Source organism: Anarhichas minor, unplaced genomic scaffold, assembly GCF_050575085.1.
Source record: "Anarhichas minor isolate MPS153535 unplaced genomic scaffold, ASM5057508v1 ptg000018l, whole genome shotgun sequence".
NCBI classification, from domain to species: domain Eukaryota; kingdom Metazoa; phylum Chordata; class Actinopteri; order Perciformes; family Anarhichadidae; genus Anarhichas; species Anarhichas minor.
Genome location: NW_027466464.1, coordinates 9977199 through 9998155, shown reverse-complemented (window position 1 = coordinate 9998155; position 20957 = coordinate 9977199). Strand labels below are relative to the sequence as shown.

The 20957-nt window shown below is 49.1% G+C and overlaps 1 protein-coding gene across 2 annotated transcripts in view; it reads left to right on the top strand.

The window, feature by feature from the left end:
• pard3ba (par-3 family cell polarity regulator beta a) overlaps window positions 1-20957 on the top strand; it is a 96944-nt gene that overhangs the window by 62549 nt on the left and 13438 nt on the right. For both annotated transcript variants that reach the window (XM_076094944.1, XM_076094943.1), the window contains exons 20-22: window positions 5734-5844; window positions 5921-6208; window positions 12176-12287. In XM_076094944.1, coding sequence (XP_075951059.1) covers window positions 5734-5844; window positions 5921-6208; window positions 12176-12287 — 511 coding nt within the window. The remainder of the gene's footprint in view (window positions 1-5733; window positions 5845-5920; window positions 6209-12175; window positions 12288-20957) is intronic.

The following is a 20957-nucleotide window of genomic DNA, read 5'->3' as shown; positions in this document are numbered from 1 at the left end:
GTCCGAGGGTGTGCGGAGGGCCCCGAGGAGCCCCAGAGTCTAACCTTTCAGTCTGCCAATGGCTCTCATCTGGAGCCGCGCTGACCTGGCCTTTTCACCAGCCGACAGCTGGGAGCATGTGAGGAATTCTTACAAAAAAGTAAAGCAGTTCAGGGTATAAAACCTCTAATCCTGCCAGATCCTAAACTATCCAACATCAATTATGCGTGCAAATACTGTTTGTTTGTGTAGAGTCGGCGAATTGACCCTTTATATAGGAAATCTTCAGTCGCAGCAGCCAAACAGCTTCCGGGCCTTTTGGTTACGTGTGTTGTGAGTGCAGCCCAGTGGTTAAATATTAATGCCCTCCGCTACAGAAGCGGTGATGGAAGAGGAAAGACGAGACGGATTGCCGGTGGCGACAGCTTTTTTGCGCAGAGTTGCTGAAATGTGACACAAGGCGGGATGCAAACAATTACAGGGAAGCCCATATTTCACCAGGCGGCCCCCCGGACGTCGCAGCAGGGAGCTCTCTCGCCCCCTTCTCTCTCTCTCTCTCTCTCTCTCTCTCTCTCTCTCTCTCTCTCCCCTGACTTTGCTTGCCTCCCTGCTCCACTCCTCTGTTCTCCTCCCATCTCTATTGCTTGTCTTTTTTCTTACTTTATCTCCCTTCTCTTTCTCCGTACCTATCCACTCCTTGATCTCCATCTTCATCCCTCTCTCTTTTTTTCTCCCTTCCTCCCCTCCTCCCTTTTTTCTTCTCTCCGGTCCCCTTCCTAACTTTCCTGTTTCCTAGATCATGCAGCCGCTCGCCTCGTTCTTCCTTTCTCCAACTCTCTCTTTTGTCTCCCCTCCCTCTTCCTGCCCCCCCCCCCCCCCCCCCCCCTCTCTCCTTCCTGCCTCCTCTCTCTTTACCACTTCTTCTTTTTTCCTTCCTCTCACAATTTCCTTCCTTCTTTCCTATTACCTTCATATTACCCACTCTCTCTTTTGTCGGACTGAGGTATCAGTACTTTGGGGACTGGCCAGGCGTTGATTAAGAAAAGCGTTTGGTTCCTCCTGCTGTGCATTCGCACGAAAAGATTGAAAATCAGAACTAACAGATGAATCCTCGACCCGCATCTTCCTCCCTACATTATTAATAGCTTCTAAGTGAAGCTCTTTTAACTACGATTAAGGCCGGGCGGATCTCTCACACTCTCTCCCTCTTCTTCTATTATTATTTTTTTGTCCTATCGCTGCTGATATCAGCCATTAATGGGAGCTGATTTGGGCCAAATCGCTGGTGTGTGGCGCAGGGCGAGGAAGTCTGATAAATTATGACTTAATTATGCCCAGCGGGGGAAAACAGAGGCCGGGGCCTTTCCGCAGGGAGGCACAGGATTGGCTGACGGCGCTGTCAATCGAAAGCGTTCAGCGACCCGGCTTGACCTTGTTGGGGCGACAGTCTACTCGTAGCCCGATCCCCCGGTTCCACCAGGAGACCACCTCACCGACTTTTAAAAGAGCACTTGTTGTCTATTTTTTGCCGCCGGTGTCATTCTGTCTATTTCGAGCCGGAAATATTTTCCGACTTGTCTCACCGTGAAGCAGCGCCGCGTTGCCAGAACGGGGAGAAGGAGGCTCTGTGTTACATCACAACTCTTTATAGTGTTAATCTCTCTCTCTCTCTCTCTCTCTCTCTCTCTCTGTCTCCCATTTCTCTCTCCCCGTTTGCTCCTCGGCTTGTTTCTCTCTCACCCTCCCTCCCCGTCTCCCTCCTCTCTCTCTCTCTCTCTTCACTGCGAGCCCCACTGAGATGTGCGCTCTCCTCTCCAAATACATACAGAGCAATCTAATTACTGCGATAACATTTCTGCTTGGCTGATTAACTGTTCTCCCCGTGCCTCTGAACGCCGCCGCACCGCTCCTATATAGTCCTAAGCTCCTTATTCCTCCCCCGGCCGAGCTGCACTTTCACGGGAGCTTTGGCTCACGCATCCATCGCTCCTCTTTTTCTTTACTTCCTCTCTTTCTTCCTATTCTTTCCCATCTCTCGTGTATTCTCCAAGGCGGACGGGCAGTTTAGCCAGCGCTCATTAAATTCCTTCTTCTTTTCACCCTCTCTGCTTCTTTTTGCCTCTGTATCTCACTTTCATTCATTCCCCAAAACAAATGGGGATATTTGCCCAGTTTTCTCACTTGCTCTGAGCTGTTCGCCTTCTTCTTCTTCTTCTTCTTCTTCTTCTTCTTCCGTAAAAAACACATCGAGCCTGTTGCAAGAAATCTCTGTGCTCTGCCTCTGCTGTGATTTAAGTCTCGAACGTCACACCACGTCAATCATGTTTTTTAATCACATTAGAAAGGTGTGTGTGTGTGTGTGTGTGTGTGTGTGTGTGTGTGTGTGTGTGTGTGTGTGTGTGTGTGTGTGTGTGTGTGTGTGTGTGTGTGTGTGTGTGTGTGTGTGTGTGTGTGTGTGTGTGTGTGTGTGCCTCACCTCAAACACCGCATGCCAAGGTGTTCACGAGTTTCGTCAAGTCTGTGAGCGCGTGAGCTCACACATGCGCACACACACGATGCACACATGCACCCGCTTCAATTAAATCCTGAAAGCACGACTTCCTCCACACACACACACACACGGTGCCAGACAGCGTTCTCACGGCCCTCGTTATGCCCGACCCCAGCCACCCACTGAGATAGGAAAGCTTATTAAGGACGACGCACACTCGACTCACACTGCACACACACACACACACCGTCAGAGATGTTGTCGCAATTGCCGAAAGAAACAAAGCGGCCCCGCGGAGAGATGATTTCCTGAAAGATGTCACGGCGTTTAGTCTGCAGAGATGAAGCGTTTAGTTGGCGTGTGCAGCAGTCTGATGCAGTTGGTTAAGAAAATGTTGTGTAATAGATAAGTTGGTCTAACGGAGTGAGCGCTCCCTCCCTCGCTCTCTCTGGAAGGGCTAATTGCACGGGTCAGGTTGGCGACTTCAGCACCCTGGCTGGCTGTGATCTCCGTGTTGCATATAGAGCCTCATTAGAGCACGGCTAACTGAGCGCAGGCACGTCGCCCCCCTCCCTTAAAGTAATGAGAATGACAGTAGCTTCAGTAATTACAGTCAGTCCAGTTTCCCTCAGCGAGTTTCCTTTGCGACTAGCCGAGTGTCCAAAGCAGCAGTAGTCATCGTCCATGATCGCCGTCTTCAGTTTTTCACAGGCAAATGGAGAGAGGAAGAAGAAGATGAACAAATTAGTTCTTCATCATCAATCACCAATAAACTCTAGCGACAAACATACCAGAGGAACTCTCATTCCCAGAGTTCAATGCAAACCGAACCGTCGTGTCCTCTCAGGATGCCGGTCTCGCGGAGGTGACGGCGGGGCGACGGCGGGCTAATGACGACAGCGACGCGCTAATAACGCTTTCCCAGTAGCTCCGGTGACAGTGGGGGTCTATCGAACCCGGACCCCCCGCTACTCCCCCCGCCCCCCCCCCCCCCCCAATGAGGGTTTGATGGAGTGGTTGTGTAGGTAGATAATGCTAAGTTAATGAGATGTCCTATTCCATGAGACTGTTTGCAGGTCCCCACAGAGTTGCCGTGTGTGTGTGTGTGTGTGTGTGTGTGTGTGTTGATGTATGCTGCTGTCTGCTGCAACTTGTGTGGCCGCTCACCTGCGTTTGCGTGCAATATATTGGTTTCCAGATTGCCGTGTGGAGCTTTTAAGTTGTTTATTTTTTTTATCCAGCAACAGTCGGGCACTTGACAGGAAATTAACTGTCAGCTTTGTGAAAGAGTGACGGAGCAGAAACCGTCCTGAGAAGAGACAGAACTTAATAAAGGACAGAGAGAGAGAGAGAGAGTAATGAAAAAAAGAAATAGACAAGAGACATCGTTACCAAACAGTTGGCTCACCGCAGTGGGCAAAAAGATGGGAGTTTTGGAGATGAAGAAGGGATGAGATAATGGGAGAGCGGGGGATAACCGCCTCCCTCATGGCAGGTACATGTCTCTAATTGGGAGTCCCACACCCATTCTGCATCCCCCCCCCCCCCCCCCTTCTCTTTCCTTCCATCTACTTTGCAGACAATGCAGTGAGAAAAGGAGGCTTACCTAATTAATGCAGATATAATGATGGGTCCAACTGTGGACCTCTGCCCCCTTTGAATGTTGATGAAGGTGGTGTGTGTGTGTGTGTGTGTGTAGGTGTGTGTGTGTGTGTGTGTGTGTGTAGGCGGGGTGAATCTATCAGGCATCTAAGCCAAGATAAACCTGGGATTCTTGGATAATCATATATTTACGTGTCTGTCTATTGACGCATAGTGAGATGAGTGGCGCAGATATGTCTTCTACACCTAACTTGAGTTCTTTATGCTCATCAGGGAAGTAATTGGTAGTCTGTTCTCGTCTGCCCGCGTAATGTGGGTGTGCGTGGAAGATTCTTTGCAGAAACAAAAGCCGCTGCGGCAGCGCCCACACTGTCCCCGTGGTGAGTGATCTCTAGGAAGCGAGGTGGAGAGACGAGGGCTGAAGACGAAATAAAGGGAGGTTGCAGACGACACATTCGTACTTGCTTTAAGGGGCCAGTCCACCGTTGTTGCAAAGATCAGTTCGGCAGTAATGGATAGCACAACTCAGCCTGTGATTGTGCATTTGTGTAATATCTTCTGTGCAGGTCTGAGACGATACTATAATATATAGTGACTGTTACGGTCACCTCTCTGTGCCTTCCTCACAGCAAAAACATAAGCAGCTGTTGGCCACGTTAAAACACACAGGTATAAGCGAGGTGACTGGGTTAGCTGGTAAACAACTCTAATTGGTTTTCCCCCTGTCCGGCTCTCGGCCCGGGCCGGCGGGTTGCCATTCGGGCTACGTATCTGCCTGTGGCAGCGACGAGAAAGTGCCTCGCTGTTAATGAGATAAACACAGACGTTAGATTGGCTCAGCGGGAGCGAGGAGGAGGAGAAGAAGGAAAAAAAGAAGTGGGTTGGTTGGGTGAGACTGAGGAGGCGAGAGAGAGATAGAGGGGTGAGAAAGACGATGTGAAGGAGAGATAGAAGAATATGAAATATTTAGAGGAAAAGTCTCGCTACATTTTTTATTTTTTTTAAATGTGTGAAGTGGAGCTTCTTTATGACTCGAACAGAGGTGACAAGTATATTTTAAAGAATAAGAGCTCACGAATGATGATGATGATGATGATGATGGTCGCTATGGCAAAGTTAATATGAAAAACATGGCACACTGTGTTTTAACGGCTATTTTATTCGACAAAACGTTAAAATATTCATGCTGCGTGACAACTATACCCCTTTTTCATATGCCCACGCGCACACACACACACACACACACACACACACACACACACACACACACACTGTGGATTGTCAGTGCCCGCTGTGACTTTATAACCACATCTATCATGAAGCAAAGCCACTAATGGACACACAGGAGTAAGAATGAGTTGCTCTAGCACTGTGTGTGTGTGTGTGTGTGTGTGTGTCAACATTTGGACGTGTGTGTGGTGGTTGCATGTTGTGTGAGCTAAAGAGCCACTTTCATCAATTCGTGCAAGCTCTGTTGCCTGAGAAAAAGAATTCATTAATGCGCATAAATCTTGCCTTCAAAGTAAAAGCACGGCCTGTGATGCTATCTGGCGGAGGTTTTTAAGTTTGTAAAGAGGAGCAGGAAGTTGCAGGGATAACTCAACCAATCGGAATAAACAATGACGTGTTGCATCTGTGTCCCTTTTCTGTGTTTTGTCCAGATTTGGTAAGAAGAAGGACGACAAGAGCAAAGAGGCTGCCAAAGCCTCCAAAAGCAAACTGGAGGCCCTCAGTGAAGAGGAGCTGGGCAGGAACCAGGACCAACGAGACAGGTATGAATCAGACCTGGGTGGATTAAGTGAAAGGATGCGTGTGTCCAACCGTGTCTAACGGCCTCCTCTCCGACAGCTACGACCCGCGCTACGCCGAGATCCACTCGGGCCACGTCACCCCGGACTCCTCCTTCCCCGACGTGGAGGACGACGACAGCGACCCCAACTACGCCCGCATCAACAACTTCCGCCAGCCGCCCTCGCCACAGTCGCTGATCAGCCGCACGCCCTCCCCCGCCGCGCTGACCGGCGGGCCTAACCTGCTCCGGACCTCCTCCGAGGAGCTGGACGGTCTCTACGCCAAGGTCAACAAGTCCAGACCCCTGCCGGCTCTGCAGAACCAGCATCAAACACAGGCGGACAGGTGAGGGAGGATTTACATTTTCACTGCCGATGCTCCGCCAGGCGCTGTACTGCCGCACATGCTCAGTTGGACAGAGGGCAGAGAGGCCTTGGCCCAGTCAAGAACATTATGTTTGGCCGTAAAAACCTTCTCTGTATGTATGACATCATTGTTTTGCTGCATAGAGACCTAGTATGGATGAGAAGCTAAGACCTGCAGTAGCCATTGTTGAATTTGAAAGTGTTTTTTCCCCACATGCCTTATAAATACGGAATCGCGGGGGCTCAAGTGTTTTACGCACAGTTTTATTTCTATTGTTCGTTATGATATCGGGGTTTAAGAAAAGGGTTAATGCTCGCAGAAGGACACTGCTCATCAGAGCCGTCACTCCTCCCACATTATGTATTATTACTGCAGATGTTTTGGAAACCTCCGAGTTTAGCCGCTTTTGTACATGAGAGGAAAAAAACCCGGAGAAAATGTAGTGAGGATTCTAATGCAAATTTACCATTTCCCGTGTGAAATAATACAGGCCACATTCAAACTTCCGTCAACTTAAACTCTCCCACAGAAATGACTATTGACTTGCAAATCAAAAACTAAGCCCCCCGACACCCAATCTCATCCAGGAAGACGAAAAAACAGAGAGCATACAGAGAGAGAGAGAGAGAAAGAGATAGAGGGGGTTTGGACGTGGAAAGGAGACAGATGGGAATGGAAAGAAGTGACAGACGGAGGGACGGACGGACGGAAAAGAGAAAAAGGAGGGGAATAGAGTGCAGAGAAAGAGCCAAAATAGAGAGGGAGTAAAACGCGTCAGATAGGCAGAGTAAATTCGAGAGGGAAGAAGTGACAGAGGAGAGGATGCAGACAAAAGAGGAGGAGGGATAATTAGCCACAGTCGAGCAGCCTGACAGATCTGTTAGACCACTTTAGCTCTCATCCACTAGTGGTGGGTACTTCATTACCAGCCTGTTTTCTCCCCCTCTCTCTCTTACACTCTCCGGGTGTCACTCGTCCGTTCTCCCTCCCCTGCTTTGCTCATAATGCATGTTAGATAGTCTTTAGCATTAGCATGACGGATGAGGAGCCTTCCTTTGGCTTGTTAGCTCTGCTTGTGAGTCTCCAGGGGCGAAGAAAGACGGTCCCTAAAGGCACGGCAGAAGCTCAAAACAATTGAGCTAAAGTAAAGGTACATTCAGTGTTTAAATATAGCCGGCCATGTTTGATGACCTCAGACATGGTCGCACCCATTCACCACCCTCATCCGGGCCCGCGCATCGCCAGCTATTTCCAGTCTCCCGTTCCGCCACCTGCGGCTTGGACGAGGGCGCTCATTCACAAAGTCGACGCATCTGTTTAACCACACACACACACACACACACACACACACACACACACACACACACACACACACAGAGAGAGAGAGAGAGAGAGCCCGCCGCGAGGCTGGAACACCCCAGCGCCTTTCATTCACACAGACATACACACACGCGGTCAGAAATAGATGCACACAGCCACACACACACACACACACGCAGCCACCCACCTGTAATGCTCCAGCAAGGAAGCCCAGTGTAACCTAGCAACAATGCTGTGTGTGGTCCGGTGCGTTTTATACCACTGCACTAAAATCATAGGTGTAAGATTACTTACTCTGTGCATATATATATATGTGTGTATATATAGCAGTATAGTATATGCACGAGTGCTACTTCTCACTTCACAAAGCAGTCCTTGATAGCCTGCACAAGTTTTAGTGTTTCCAAGGGAACAACATATCTGGTTTCTCTCATCTTCTGCTGTTTTATTGATGCTGAGGGGAAAAGTGCTCATTATACAAGAGGGACATCCTTAATGCTAATGTTTTTGGAGGCTAATGTGCATGCCTCCGAGTCCACTATGTTTGCTTAGTTTTGCCAGCTGAGACATATTAGTGCCCCCCCCCCCCTCCCTGCCGTCAAGGCCCTGAACAGCGGACTCCAGCGCTGTCTCCCTAATTTACCGTCGGATATTTTCATTAGGCCCTCAATGGCAGGTGTGTGCCGTGATGGGCGTCTCATTTGATTAGCGCCGCGCTACAGGCTGACCTGCGGAGAAAAAAGGTTAGCTATGCTTGTCAAATTTTATTAGCCGGAAGGCACTGTTTGTGTGGCTGGAGCGAGAAACAGGGAAGATGAGATGAAAGAGGAGTGAGGGGAAAGACAGAGGCCAAAGCAGAGATGTAAAGACTCTCTCTCTCTCTCTCTCTCTCTCAGGAGGGAGGTGCACACCCGACAAAATAAAGAAAGAAATGCACCATTGTGCTGAGAAAAGGAAGATGAAGGTGAGCTTGTAAGCTAAGACAAGGAGATGACACATCAGTGAGCGTGCTCCCACATTCCTGCCAGGATTACACGCCTTTAGGTTTACCACTGTGACAAAAGTCCAAATCTCAAATCACTCCAGACGGGCCTCGACTAATTGCTGAAACGTTTTTTCACAAGCTATTTGTCGGCTCCCTTTAAAAGTCCCGAATGTTTTTTTTTTCCTCCGCCATTTTGAAGACGCGGTTTTATTCCCCTATAGAGAGGAGAGACAGGAAGCAGACAGCATGTTGTATTGAGGAGACTTCCCATTTGGGCACATGCAGAAAATTCACTCGTTCCGCCAACATAAAATGCATCGACTTGTTTTCTGTTGCGGATTTAGTTGTCAGGCAACACCTGCCTGAGGAAGAGCTCAAAGAGGAAAAATATGTTGTTCCCTTGAAAACAACACATCATTAGTGCGGCCCGCACATTAAGTCAGCGCCTTCTACGCCTTTAAAGCCTCTTTCATTGGAGAGAAAATGTCCTTCTTCTTTGCCCCCCCCCCGGCTCTTCTTTTTGTTCATGGTCAGTTACGCGGAGGAAGCCGTCGCTTACTGGAAGCTGGTGTTTGATTGGGAGTGAATAAAGTTTCACTTGTATGGCGGTGCACGCAGACGCATGATGAGTAATGTGTCTGTTCTGGTGCATGCCAGTGAATTTGGTTTGTTTTGGGGGGGCTTGGAAGGTGAGGGCATTTTACCGCGAGTATGCGTTACGCGTTGGCACTTTTAAGGGATTTTCATGGTGTTATTCTTCCAAAAACTACAAGACCACTCTGATTCTACAGCCAACTAGAGAGTCACATGTTCCAGTAACTGATCCAGTATAAAAAGGTACATTTTGTTCGGAGCTCCACTGAGTTTCTGTCCGACTCTGCTCCCGAAGCTACAGCAGAAGAGCGAACACTGACCGAGCACTTTGATGTGTGCTTACCAAAGAATAAACTGCCTGCCCGGGCCTTTTTCTCCCCCCCCCTGTGTGTTGTGCTTAAATCAGCTGGCCGCAGCAAGAAGAAGTCGCCACACTGGCCGGCGGCGGCGCACGCTTCCTAATTAGTCTGCCCCCACACCGGCTACCACCACGGGATAGCTGCACCCCCTCACACACACTCACTCTCTCACCCGCTCGCTTTCACACAGCAGACGTTGTTTTGTTCCCTCTCCAGTTCCCCCCCCCCCCCCCCCCCGCTCCTCCTTTCGCTCTTCTCCAAGTTCCCATCCCCGACTTTTGTCAGACGCCGTTTGGTTTTGCTCTCATTCTGTCTTCCGACGCGTCTTTCATTTCCTGCTCCTGCGTCTCCCTCTCTTCCCCATCGGTCTCCATCCTCCTCCTCCTCCTCCTCCTCTCTGATCAACCTGCAGAGTCAGATGCTCTGAAATATGGATGAAATGTGACACTTGAAGGGAACGTCTGACTTAAGTGGCAGCAATATCCGTGGTTGAGCTAATATAGCAAAATAAGACTTTATTGGTGTATTGATCAGTTACCCCCCCCCCCCCCCCCATACATCACATATAGAAACAAAAACAAAAAAGAATCTAACTTGTGACGATCAGTCTCACATCACACTGTCCTATTGAGAAAACTGCAGATCTGTTGTGTTGTGCGGCCGCCGGTTTGCAGACAGGCAATCAGCAGCTGTTATTAGCTGCTGATGACAACAGGGGAGCCTACCTGTCTCCCTCTAAACACACACACACACACACACATAGGACAGGACAAATGTGTGTGCTCGTACAGACACACTCTCTCGCTCTTCCTGTCACTGTTTGGAAAGCAGCCTGCCTGGACTGTCAACCCATCAAACTGCTCCTCAACAAACCCCTTCCAGTGTTTTTATCCAGAATCAGCCTCCGTCTGCAGCTATTAATATGATCATATTTGGCGTTGTCAGTGATGGAGGCCGCGGCATAATGAGATAATTACGGTGTTGTTTCATTGGGAGAGCGACACGCGTGCTCAATCAAAAAAAAAATGAATGGCAAGCCCTAATTACGGGCCCAGGGATCGGCTAATGGGTTCGGTGGAAGAGGGGGAAAAAACCCGCATCCGTTCTCTGAGGGTTTTGTGTGTGGAGCCTGGGCGGCCGAGGGTGAACGAGAGTTCTAAAAAGCAAGTAATAAGTAGGGAAAAATGTAATGATACAAGAGATTAAGTGTGAATATATTAACAGGGAGGGGGGGAGATTATTATTGATTAGCTGCACGTTAAAGCAGCGACTATGAGCAAAACCCCCAGATATCCAATCTTCATGAAGAAGATGATTTGTGCTTCACAGCAACACGGAAACTTCCGGGTAGTTCTGTCCTAGCGGCGGCAGCGTTTTGAGTTTAGCGTCCCGCGGTGAACGCACGCGTTCAGAGCTTTGCACATCGACGTGCTGGCGCAGGAGTGTGTGTGTGTGTGTGTGTGAGAGACTCGGCCTCCTGTCCCCACTGAGTTGCGTAGAGTATGCGCGTTAAGTATACGCAGGAAAAACAAACACACACACACTCAGAGCCTCAGCCAGATTTTCTAATTAAAGGCAGGGTCACAAGAGAGACTTAAACATGTAAGCTATGGACTCCACTAATGAACCTCTCTATCTGCTCTGTGTCTCTCGCCCCCGCTCTCTCTCTCTCTCTGTCCGTTTCGGTCAATATCTGCCTGGGGGTCAGCCCATTAGAATGTACGGCACGAGGCCCGTTTGATGGAGGCGGTTGTTTACGCTTCGGCCTTCCTCCTGTTTAGCTGTTCCAGGTGTTTTTTTTTACGGATGCAGAGGAAAGAGTGGAAAGTTTGCTCCTCTTTTTTTTTCTTTTTTTTTTTGCTGTTGAATATTTTCATCCAGTGTTTATCTCCTGAGGACGAAATAGCGAGCGGGTGGCATATCAGTGTCGATACGAGATACCCGTTTCCAGTGCAGCCGGTAAACACAGATAAACGACAGCGCTGCGTCGTACTTTGGGTAGCACATCCTGAAGGATTGTGCTCGCTCAGGCACAGCATTTTCGTCTGTCGCCTTTTGTGTGTGTGTGTGTGTGTGCAGAAACCTTTGTTGGTGTGTGCACGGCTCTGTACGCTCCGGTGTGTGTAGCTTATCTAGCATTAAGGTCCAGTGAGCATGATGACGTTTTGTCCCCATTCTGTCCTGGGTTCTTATCTCTTTCTTAACTCTTTATTTTATTGTTTTTTCATCTTTGAGGTCACTCTCTCGTTGACTCGCCAACGTGTCTGGGTGTTCAATCCAAGGTAGAGCGCTGGCTGCATCGGCCTATGCGACTTCAGAGTGAAAAGGCGCATCCATCAAATGTTTTTGTTCCGTTTTTTCCCACCTTGGTTTTGTCTGTCAGCTGTAGAAAGTTCAGTTCAGGCACCGATGTCTTCTCAGAGGCAGCGCTTTGTGGATATTATCTGTCTGCCGGGCCTGTCAGTCTCGCTGCGCTGTCGAGGGTGGGTAAATACAGGTGGATTTAAGAAAGGGCGAAGCTGAATGTATCATGTTCCACCTGGCCTTTTCTTCTCTTTCTAATTCCCAGCTGTGGAGAACATTAAACTGTTTATCGTGGAACGTGACTGCGAGGCAATGAGTCCCTTGTCTAGCTAAATCTCTGCTCTACCCGCCGTTATTCACACCTCCCTCTCTGTCTCTCCGCAGCGATCAGCGTCTCCAGGGGCTGCGCCGCGACCACCAGCAGGCCCGAGCCGCTCCGGGCTACGACGAGCTCGACGCCCAACGCCGCAGAGTCCTGGAGCACGACCCGCACCGGGTGAGTGCGCACGCCGGGAGATAAGCTTACAGTGGGAGCTCGATGGATCCTCGCCCTAATCATCCATCCAAATGCCGCGGAGTGGCAGCACATGCACCCTCACGGGACACTAGTTTGAAAGATTGAAATGTTAAATGGAGGCATATATGTTTTTCTCCAGAGCCCCACCTGTTTTTCCCCCCGGTGCCTTTTCTCAGGCTATTTTCAGCTCTCTTGTTAACATTTTGAGGTGAGCGCATGCCACCGAGGCGGCGCCCGCTCGCCTCCTCATTTAGTTTATGGAGAGATCCATTAGACCGGTGACATTTCCCTCCACCCTTTCTTTCAGCTCTGTACCACAACCTTCTCTCTCTCTCTCCTCCTAAGTTTCCTCTCTGGTGTCGCTGCCCTCGTTCCCTCTTCCCTCCCTTTCTTGTTTTGGCAGGAACAACAACAGCGGCTTGAAATCTCACTGCGGTCGCCTCTCCTAACCAAGCAGCACTGCTAAATGTCCCTGAACCTGTATTGATCCGGCCTGAGGAATCGTATCATTTACCTCCGTACACTCCCGAACACGCCATGGAAATCAATAGCCATTTATCAGCCATTTTGAAAATGGGATTTATTTTTTTAATAGCGAGCCCAATGATGCAGAAAATCACACTTTGATCCCAATCGGAATCGTTGAATCTGGCCGCAGCGCTTTTGCGAAGACATTTCCTCCCGAGCTGGATTTCTTTTTCATTCCGTGAGCCAAGAGAGGAGCAGAGGCATCTGGGAAATATGCTATGGATTCACTGACAGCATCGCCGATACCCAATCCCCTGGCGCGTCGTGCTGCGCTCACTTCCTCGCTCATCGTGGCGTTCATTGAGCGACGAAGCTCTGCCCAACCCGACGTGCGACAAGGTTTTTTTTCTTTGAGGCCTGAAGCGGTCGGTAACTCGAGGCACATCCCCCCCCCACCCCGCGCACGTTTCTGCCGCCGGTTGGCCGCAACTCTGTCGGTACGGAAACTCTGACGCAATTAAAGCGCAGCACGCGCGAGACACCACCTCCGATATGATTTGTTATTTTTCACCCCACCAAAAAGAAATAGCCAGCGGTGGGTTCCTCCCCCGAGGGGCCCGATAATGAAACACCCCACTCACACACACACACACACACACACACACGTAGCGAGAATAGAAACAGTAAAACACCTGGGAAGTAATGTTGGGGACAAAAAAGAGAGAAAACGTGATAATGGACTGTTGTATTGAAACGCTACATGATGGAACACTGAAAGAATATTTTAATTCGAGCAACTGGAAATGCGAGTCCTGCTACTGTGGGTGAAAATCCCTGAGTAGTGCAGACCCGTAGAGAGCTGACCGGTAAGTTGTTAGTAGACACGAAATATGTGTATTAGATTAGAATGAGACATTTAGCACGTTTACCTGGTTCCTCTCTCCGTGCGGTACGACGATAGCGTGAACGCAGACCACTCGAGCGCGACGCTCTCTCGCTCGCTTCGGCCTTGTGTGATCAGCCTTTTAGCTGCCGGCCTCCTCATCCATCAACACCAGCGCCGAGCTGCTCTTTTATGCATTTCTGTAGCCTTGAATAGTCAAGAAAAAGAAAAAAAAAATCTTTCCAGGCTCTCCGCACAAGGCCAGGAGCTCCATTCTCCCCCTCTGAGTGGGTTTTTGTGTGATTTGAAAGAGAGGACGAGTGCGCGCGTGTCTCCCATTCTCTCTCGTGAGCCAGAGGATTGTGGGTAACACCCTAACCTAAGCTGACGTAAACAAAAGCAGGGATAAAAGACATGCGGTTGCCGTATCTATTCACGTCTCTGTTTATTCTCTCAGCGGGCCGTCTATCTGCGTGATCTGGAGGTAGGGTTGTCTGTCTGCGTGTGTGTGTCACATTTTAAGTGTGTGTGCAGCTAAATCTGGTCTTCAAAAAAAAGCACTTCATGTCCCTTCCTCTTTTCTCTCCCTCTCATGTTCCCTGTCCATCTATCCGTCTCTAATTTGACCCGTCCCCCATGTTCCCTGTCTGTGGATAGGTCACACTTGTAATTATGACAATCACACTGTCCCCTTCTTTCTGTCTATTTTTCTCTATATGCTGATGATAGGCTCTCTGTAATGCCTTGATGGCCAATTAGGGCCACAAAAGTGCACGAGCAGATTCTTTTTATAGGCTTCTTTGTTCCATAACAGGAGTCGGGAATAACTCTTGATATAGTTTTTAGCTCGATATTTCAGTAACTTACTGACAAAACACACTTTTGGCCTCTTTGCCCCCTCGTGGTCATTATTGGACGTCCAATAATGTGCGGTCATAGATGACACACTGATCACTTATTCACATCCTCTCACACATTACGTGTCGTTGTATGCTGCAGTGCTAATTGCATGGCATGTTTATTATTACGATGTAGACGTACTCCGTGTGCATTCCAGCTGACCATGCGTGTAGCGTGTGGCTCCACAGCGAGCCGGAATCTTGTTTGGACAGCGTAACAAAGACACACAGGCGCACGGTAGAGCAGAGACACACACACACACACACACACACACACACACACACACACACACACGTGCACAAACTCATGCATCTTATCTTCAACTCATTACCCCGTGAATCGTAAACAACAGTGGCGGCACATGTGACACCTTAATGAACAGCGAAGTCACAGAAAAACCACACGCGCAACTGCATACTCGAAGTCATTATAAAACACACACACACACACACACACACACACACACACACACAGAGACTCTCGCACACAAGTCCAGATAGGACTTGTCATCCGTTTCACAGCTGTTTTTTTGGACTCTCTAATGTCGCGTGTGTGTGGACATCCATCACCTTGATGATATTTTAATGTCACATCCTCAGGCTGTCTCAATCTCTCTCCCCCCCCCCCCCCCCCCCCCCCTCTCTCTCTCTCTCTCTCTTACTTTTTTCTCTCCCTCCCACACGTCGGCCATCACTTCATAAATAAACCCCCACATCATTAAGTAAACACGCACCAGCCTGTCACGGAGATAGATGGCCTACACACACACACATACACACACACACACACACATCGGTGGTCGGTGCGGGATGCGTCATGCCCATAGGCAAAAGCCCCCGAGTCCTAATGAATGCGCACAGATTCATGTGTGTGCTCACTTTTAGGATGAAGAGTGGTAGAAATACAGTGTCCGCGGGCCCTTTTTGTGGTTATATTGATATTTATGTTTGTTTACCGGTGAAGTTTTCCCGCTGTGCCCCGGTGACCGACCACCGCCGCTTCCACCTGACGAGTGCGGCCCTCTCTCTGCCTCTGAGTGGCGGGTGTAATGGATGCGCTGGCAGGCTTGTCCCGCTGTGTGTGTGTGTGTGTGTGTGTGTGTGTGTGTGTGTGTGTGTGTGTGTGTGTGTGTGCGCACACACACACAAAAAGAAAAAGCTGTAGCCCAGCAGAAAGCTGCTTATAAAGACGAGAGGGGGACCCGAGGGAGAGGAACGGGAGAGAGGAGTGAGCGGGCAAGCAAACGAGGGAGAGAATACGAGGGGAATGGGAAACAGGGAAACGGGGGGAGTGGCGGCGAGGCAGCCAGTCAGGAAGAGAGAACGTGTGTTTATGAGAAAAAGGGGGGGAAGAAGGCGAGAGAACATGACAAAGCAATAATGCAGAGTCGAGGCAAATAAGACTTAAAGAGGCGCCGCAAGGGGAAGATGGGTTGGCATGAGGAGGAGACAGATGGGACGGAGAGGGACTGACGGACACATGGAGGCATTGACTTAAACGACTGGAGGAATGGAGCGTGGGAGGAGGAGGAAGACGCGGTGATTTCATGGGCGACTGAGGGATCGTTGAGGCTGAAGCAAACACGGGACGTCCACGAACATGATATTTAATCGCTACCAACGGAAATGCTGCAGCATCCACATTTTATTTTGCTTTGGAAGCTTTGTTTCCCTCTCTCCCCCGTAACTCCGTCCAGTCAATTAGAACCGTTCCCGTCAAGTAAACCGTTAAAAATGCACATGTACAGAAGAGGATGAATTGGAGAAGGAGAGCGTGGGAGGCCCGAGATGCCGGTTTGTGCATATGGAGGGAAGTGAGGGAGAGGCAGCAGCTGGTCCGGGGGAGTTTCTCTGAAGGAGGCTGCACTAATGTTGGTCTAATGTTAGTGTTAATCAGGTTAGCATATGCCCTCTGTGCGTGTGTGTGTGCATGTGTGTGTGTTGATTGGAGTTTTTACTTATGCACCTGCCATATTTTAATGAGGAAAGAGAGAGGAATGACTGGGCTGCACACCATCACTCAACATCTCACTCGTACACACACACGCACATACATCCCTGCACTTCTATCTTTGTGAGGACATTCATTGACATAATGCATCCCCTACCCCCCTTACCCCGACCTAAACCGAGTTCTAACCTGAAACTTCGAAAAAAGGTCTAAAAGTCAAATTGGTCCTCACAAAGACAGATGTGCAAGTTTTACTGACTTTACACACAAACACTAGCATACACAATACACACAAGCGAACGCCCGCGCACACACATTTTATAAGTTCGACTTTTAAGAGGTAACATACCACAAACGCATAAAAACACACAATCCACCAGCAGCCATGGAAAGCCAACATGTACACACACACACACACACACACACACACACACACACACCATCAAAGGGCTGCAAACCTCAGCTTCGGCCAAAACTGAAGCTGCTTTCAGAGTTAATTTCTCGGTAGGAGGCTGCAGTCAGATCCATGCTGGAACTTTTCGAGAGGAAATCTCGTAATTCTGTAATTACAAGAAATGCAGCCTCCTGATCCCCGGTTTTTCCTCGTGGTCCTCCCGGCCCGTGTGCCGATCAAAGGCCGCCCGTTGGGTGCCGACTCTCCGGACCGGGGCTCGCTGCTATTCTGGCCCGTGTAATTACAGCGGGCCCCGCCGCAAGTTAGTGTTCGGGTCGCACGCCCCAGAATAAACCCGAACAAGCTGCTGTGAGCGGCTGCTGGGGAACCGAGGCTGAGCAGGAGGGAAATGACAGAGGAGGAGTAAGGCGGGAGGGAGGGAGAGCTTACAGGAGACTGGCGAGGTGATAATTATGGAAAAAAGTAGTGCTGTGAAGATAGTTCCTCTTTACAAGCCTTTCAGTCCAAGATTAAGTCCTGGCAGATCATTTTAGGTGACGGTATTTGCCAGCGAAATGAGATTAATCCATATTTTGTTTGCAAATGTAATTGTTTCTTTCACTAATCCCTTTAAGCATTCCAGCATAAGACTGGATGCGATGCTTCATGAATATCCTGAAAACCAAATTGCTCTTTAAACCGGTGAAATCATCTGAAACCATTCGTGTATCGATTGATTTTTTTATTTAGATTTTTTTAACCACCCACATCGTTTTACATCACCTCTTTCGCCGTCGGCGGTCACCTCGTCGTTTCATTGGCGCTCACAGACAGCACCTCCTTATTAGCTCCCACACACACACACACACACACACACACACACACACACACACACACACACACACACAGAGACTCGAGGCACAAGCTGAACTCTCGCTCCCACTCCTGGGAGACAAAGACAAGAGCGAACATCTCATTCCGGCATTACGTTTCCACCCACTGCTATCAAGAGTTTTCACACACACACACACACACGTCTCGCACCTTTTCTCCCCCCTTCTTCTCTTTGCAAAGACACAATGAGCGATTCAATCCACGGACTCTCCCCCTCTCTGTCCTTGTCTCCTCGGCTCTTCCCCGAGGCTCAACACACTCCTCTCTCTCCTCCCTTTTGTTTTAAGTCACTTCATTCCAATGCTGCGCAGCAACCGGGTGAGGTTTTTTTTGCCGGGGCCGGCAAAGTCCTACGGGGACTTATTTGGTGTCTGTCTTTATCCCCGCAGCTTGTCTCTGGCCTACGGGCAAACTGCAGAGTGTGATCTGTCTGCAAGTTGATAGAAATCTCCCCATTCTGCTCCTCACTTGCGTTCGCTCGCACTTCAAAAGCTCGTCACCGGTTGTTCGAGTTAAAGAAGAGGGGGTTCAGCTGGGGTCCTGTGTGTGTGTGTGTGTGTGTGTGTGTGCACATTTACAGATACAAAATAAGAGAAGTCAACGCCCACGTTAAACACTGGATAGCGTTGTGCCGTGTGCAAAATGCTTAAGAATGGGAGAGAAGCCACCAACAAAGGTGGCGTAAGAAGAGTTTGATTGTGTGATATTAAGGTTCTTTTGATGTTCCTCAAATTCAAAACTTGTGTCCTTGTGCTGTGAAAACAAGACGTTTATTTCTCGAGAAAATGTTCTCTTACGAAGGAGAAAAGCGAAAATAAGAAAACATTGGCGAGTCCCAGAAATCAATGCATACTATGAAAATAAGAACAAATCTTGGATACAAAACAAAAATAAGATAAAATCTGTTCTTACATCGCTTCTTTCATGACTTCTAGTTATTATTCCGTTCAATGCTCATATTGTCTTTATCCAGAGAAGGAAAGGAGACGATGGGTAAATGACAGTGTTTCCTCTCTGCGAGATGAGGAATTTCAACAGATGGAGGATGAGAGGCGGTGGAACCTTGTGAGCCGTTACCCTGAAAGGCAGGGACATCAGACCGGCGGCTTCACCATCCAGAAAAAGGAAACCCAATGTGAGGCAACTCCAGATACCGCTTTTTATTTGCCGCATTGCAAAGAAACCGCTGCGGATGAATTTTGGGACGAAGTGACCCCTTTAAAGAGCTCACTCTGGAGGGTCTGGAGCAGCATCAAAGTGTGTGACGGCCAAGCGCAGCGACCTCACGACATTTGCAGCAGGCCGGTGGAGGGCATGAGGAGCTGGACTGACTCATCAAAAGCCTCGCTGGCGGTGGTGGGGTCGACCCCCACATCCACAAATCTGTTACTGTAAGGAAGACTCGACCCAGCCGGAAGGAGGGCTGTTGGAAGATGTGACTCGGCCACCTGACATACTTTTCGGGGCATCATATCACCTGGAGAGGGAAAAATTAAACCACACACACACACAGAGAGGGGCCTTCGGATGTTATTTCAGTGAGCAGTGGGGAGGCGTACAAACCCCGCGGGGGAGGAACAGGGACACGGCTCCAGTAAATAAACAACACCCCATGGCCACTGCCACGGCCACGGCCACACATGGAACAGGTTTAACACGCATGTTGATTGCAGCTCCCCACGCGGCGACGAGAACGCACACACGTGCAGGTTCCCTTTTCAGGAAGTTTTAAAAAAGAGATCCCAATCAATCGTTTTATGTAACCATGTCAGATGAAACTGGTCCCATCCCACGTTTCGTCATCCCCTGAAGAGTGATATAAATCGTCCAGTTACAAAATGTTTGTGGCTAACAGCCACTTAAACAAATCAAATACTCTCTTGGGCTGTAAAACATATTTATTCCCTCTGTGCCCGTCCACTTGGAGCCAGTGACGTCAGCGCAGTTCCGGAGGCGTGCGAGTCCTTCTTCTGAAATGTGAGCCGACGCATGCTAACTGGTCTGAGTTCTTATTAATCTAAAGCAGCTAAGCAGCCTTTCCCCGATACCCCTCACATGGGAAGATTACACACATCCAGTCAGAGTCCGAACCCAACTGTATGTAAACGTGAGGAAAGCCTTCCTAAGGTCAAGAGTTGAGACCTAAACCAACATTAACAATGACGACAATTACCAGCAGATTGGCCTATTACCAAAATAGGCTGCATTCCAGTCTGAGTGTGTGTAACCTTTGGTCCCCGTGTGTGTGTGTGTGTGTGTGTGTGTGTGTGTGTGTGTGTGTGTGTGTGTGTGTGTACCATCTGCTGCTAACGAGCTCAGAGTGCGCAGGGTCCAGGTGTGGGAGTGTTTAGTGTACACTCGGGGGGGCAAGTGAGCCTCCTGTTTGAGATACACCCGGAGCCTCCTAATGCAGCATAATCTCGTGTGCCGGCGGCTCAGCGCCGAAGAGGTGCTTTGACCTTTTTTTCGAGATTCGGTTGGTTTTATTAGTTGCCAGCGAGCCATGTTTACAGGAACAACGCAACTCTGAATGTTGTTAAGAGAATTTCAGTCGGAGGTCGACACTCCAGCCTCTTTCCTCCTGGAGAAATACCCGCTGACATCTGGCTTTTGTCTCTGAGAGGGAACGGTTACATTCGGCATCATTCCCGGGACAAATGACTCAGCAGGATTTACAAAATTATTATAATTTGTTAACATACAAAACATAGAATAACAAAGCTCTCCACAAAGCCACCAGACTCCAGTCGGACAACAGAACGTCACCAAAACGTCTTAGTTAGTCTCTCCACGGTTCCAACTATCACCAACTCTGATTTGGTTGAAATAAAACCCTTAATTCACAGAGTTAGTCTTCATGTGCTCTTCTTAAAAGCTACCAGACTCCATTGCTTAATTATCATCCAAGATGGATGGAGCGAGGAAGGAAGAAAAAGATGGATGGATGGAAGAGGAGTAGATGGTACAGGAGGCTAATTATGCCGTTTGGCAAGAGACGATGCGGGGAAAAAGAGGTTTTGGGAAAGGAAAAAAAAAAAGGAGGCAAATCACGGGATGAAAGCTCCGCTCAGGCATCGTGTCAAAGCACTTGGACTCTCATTTGATGGTTTATTGCATATATGAGCATCGCAAATTCACAGCAAAGCCAAAAAAGTGCTTC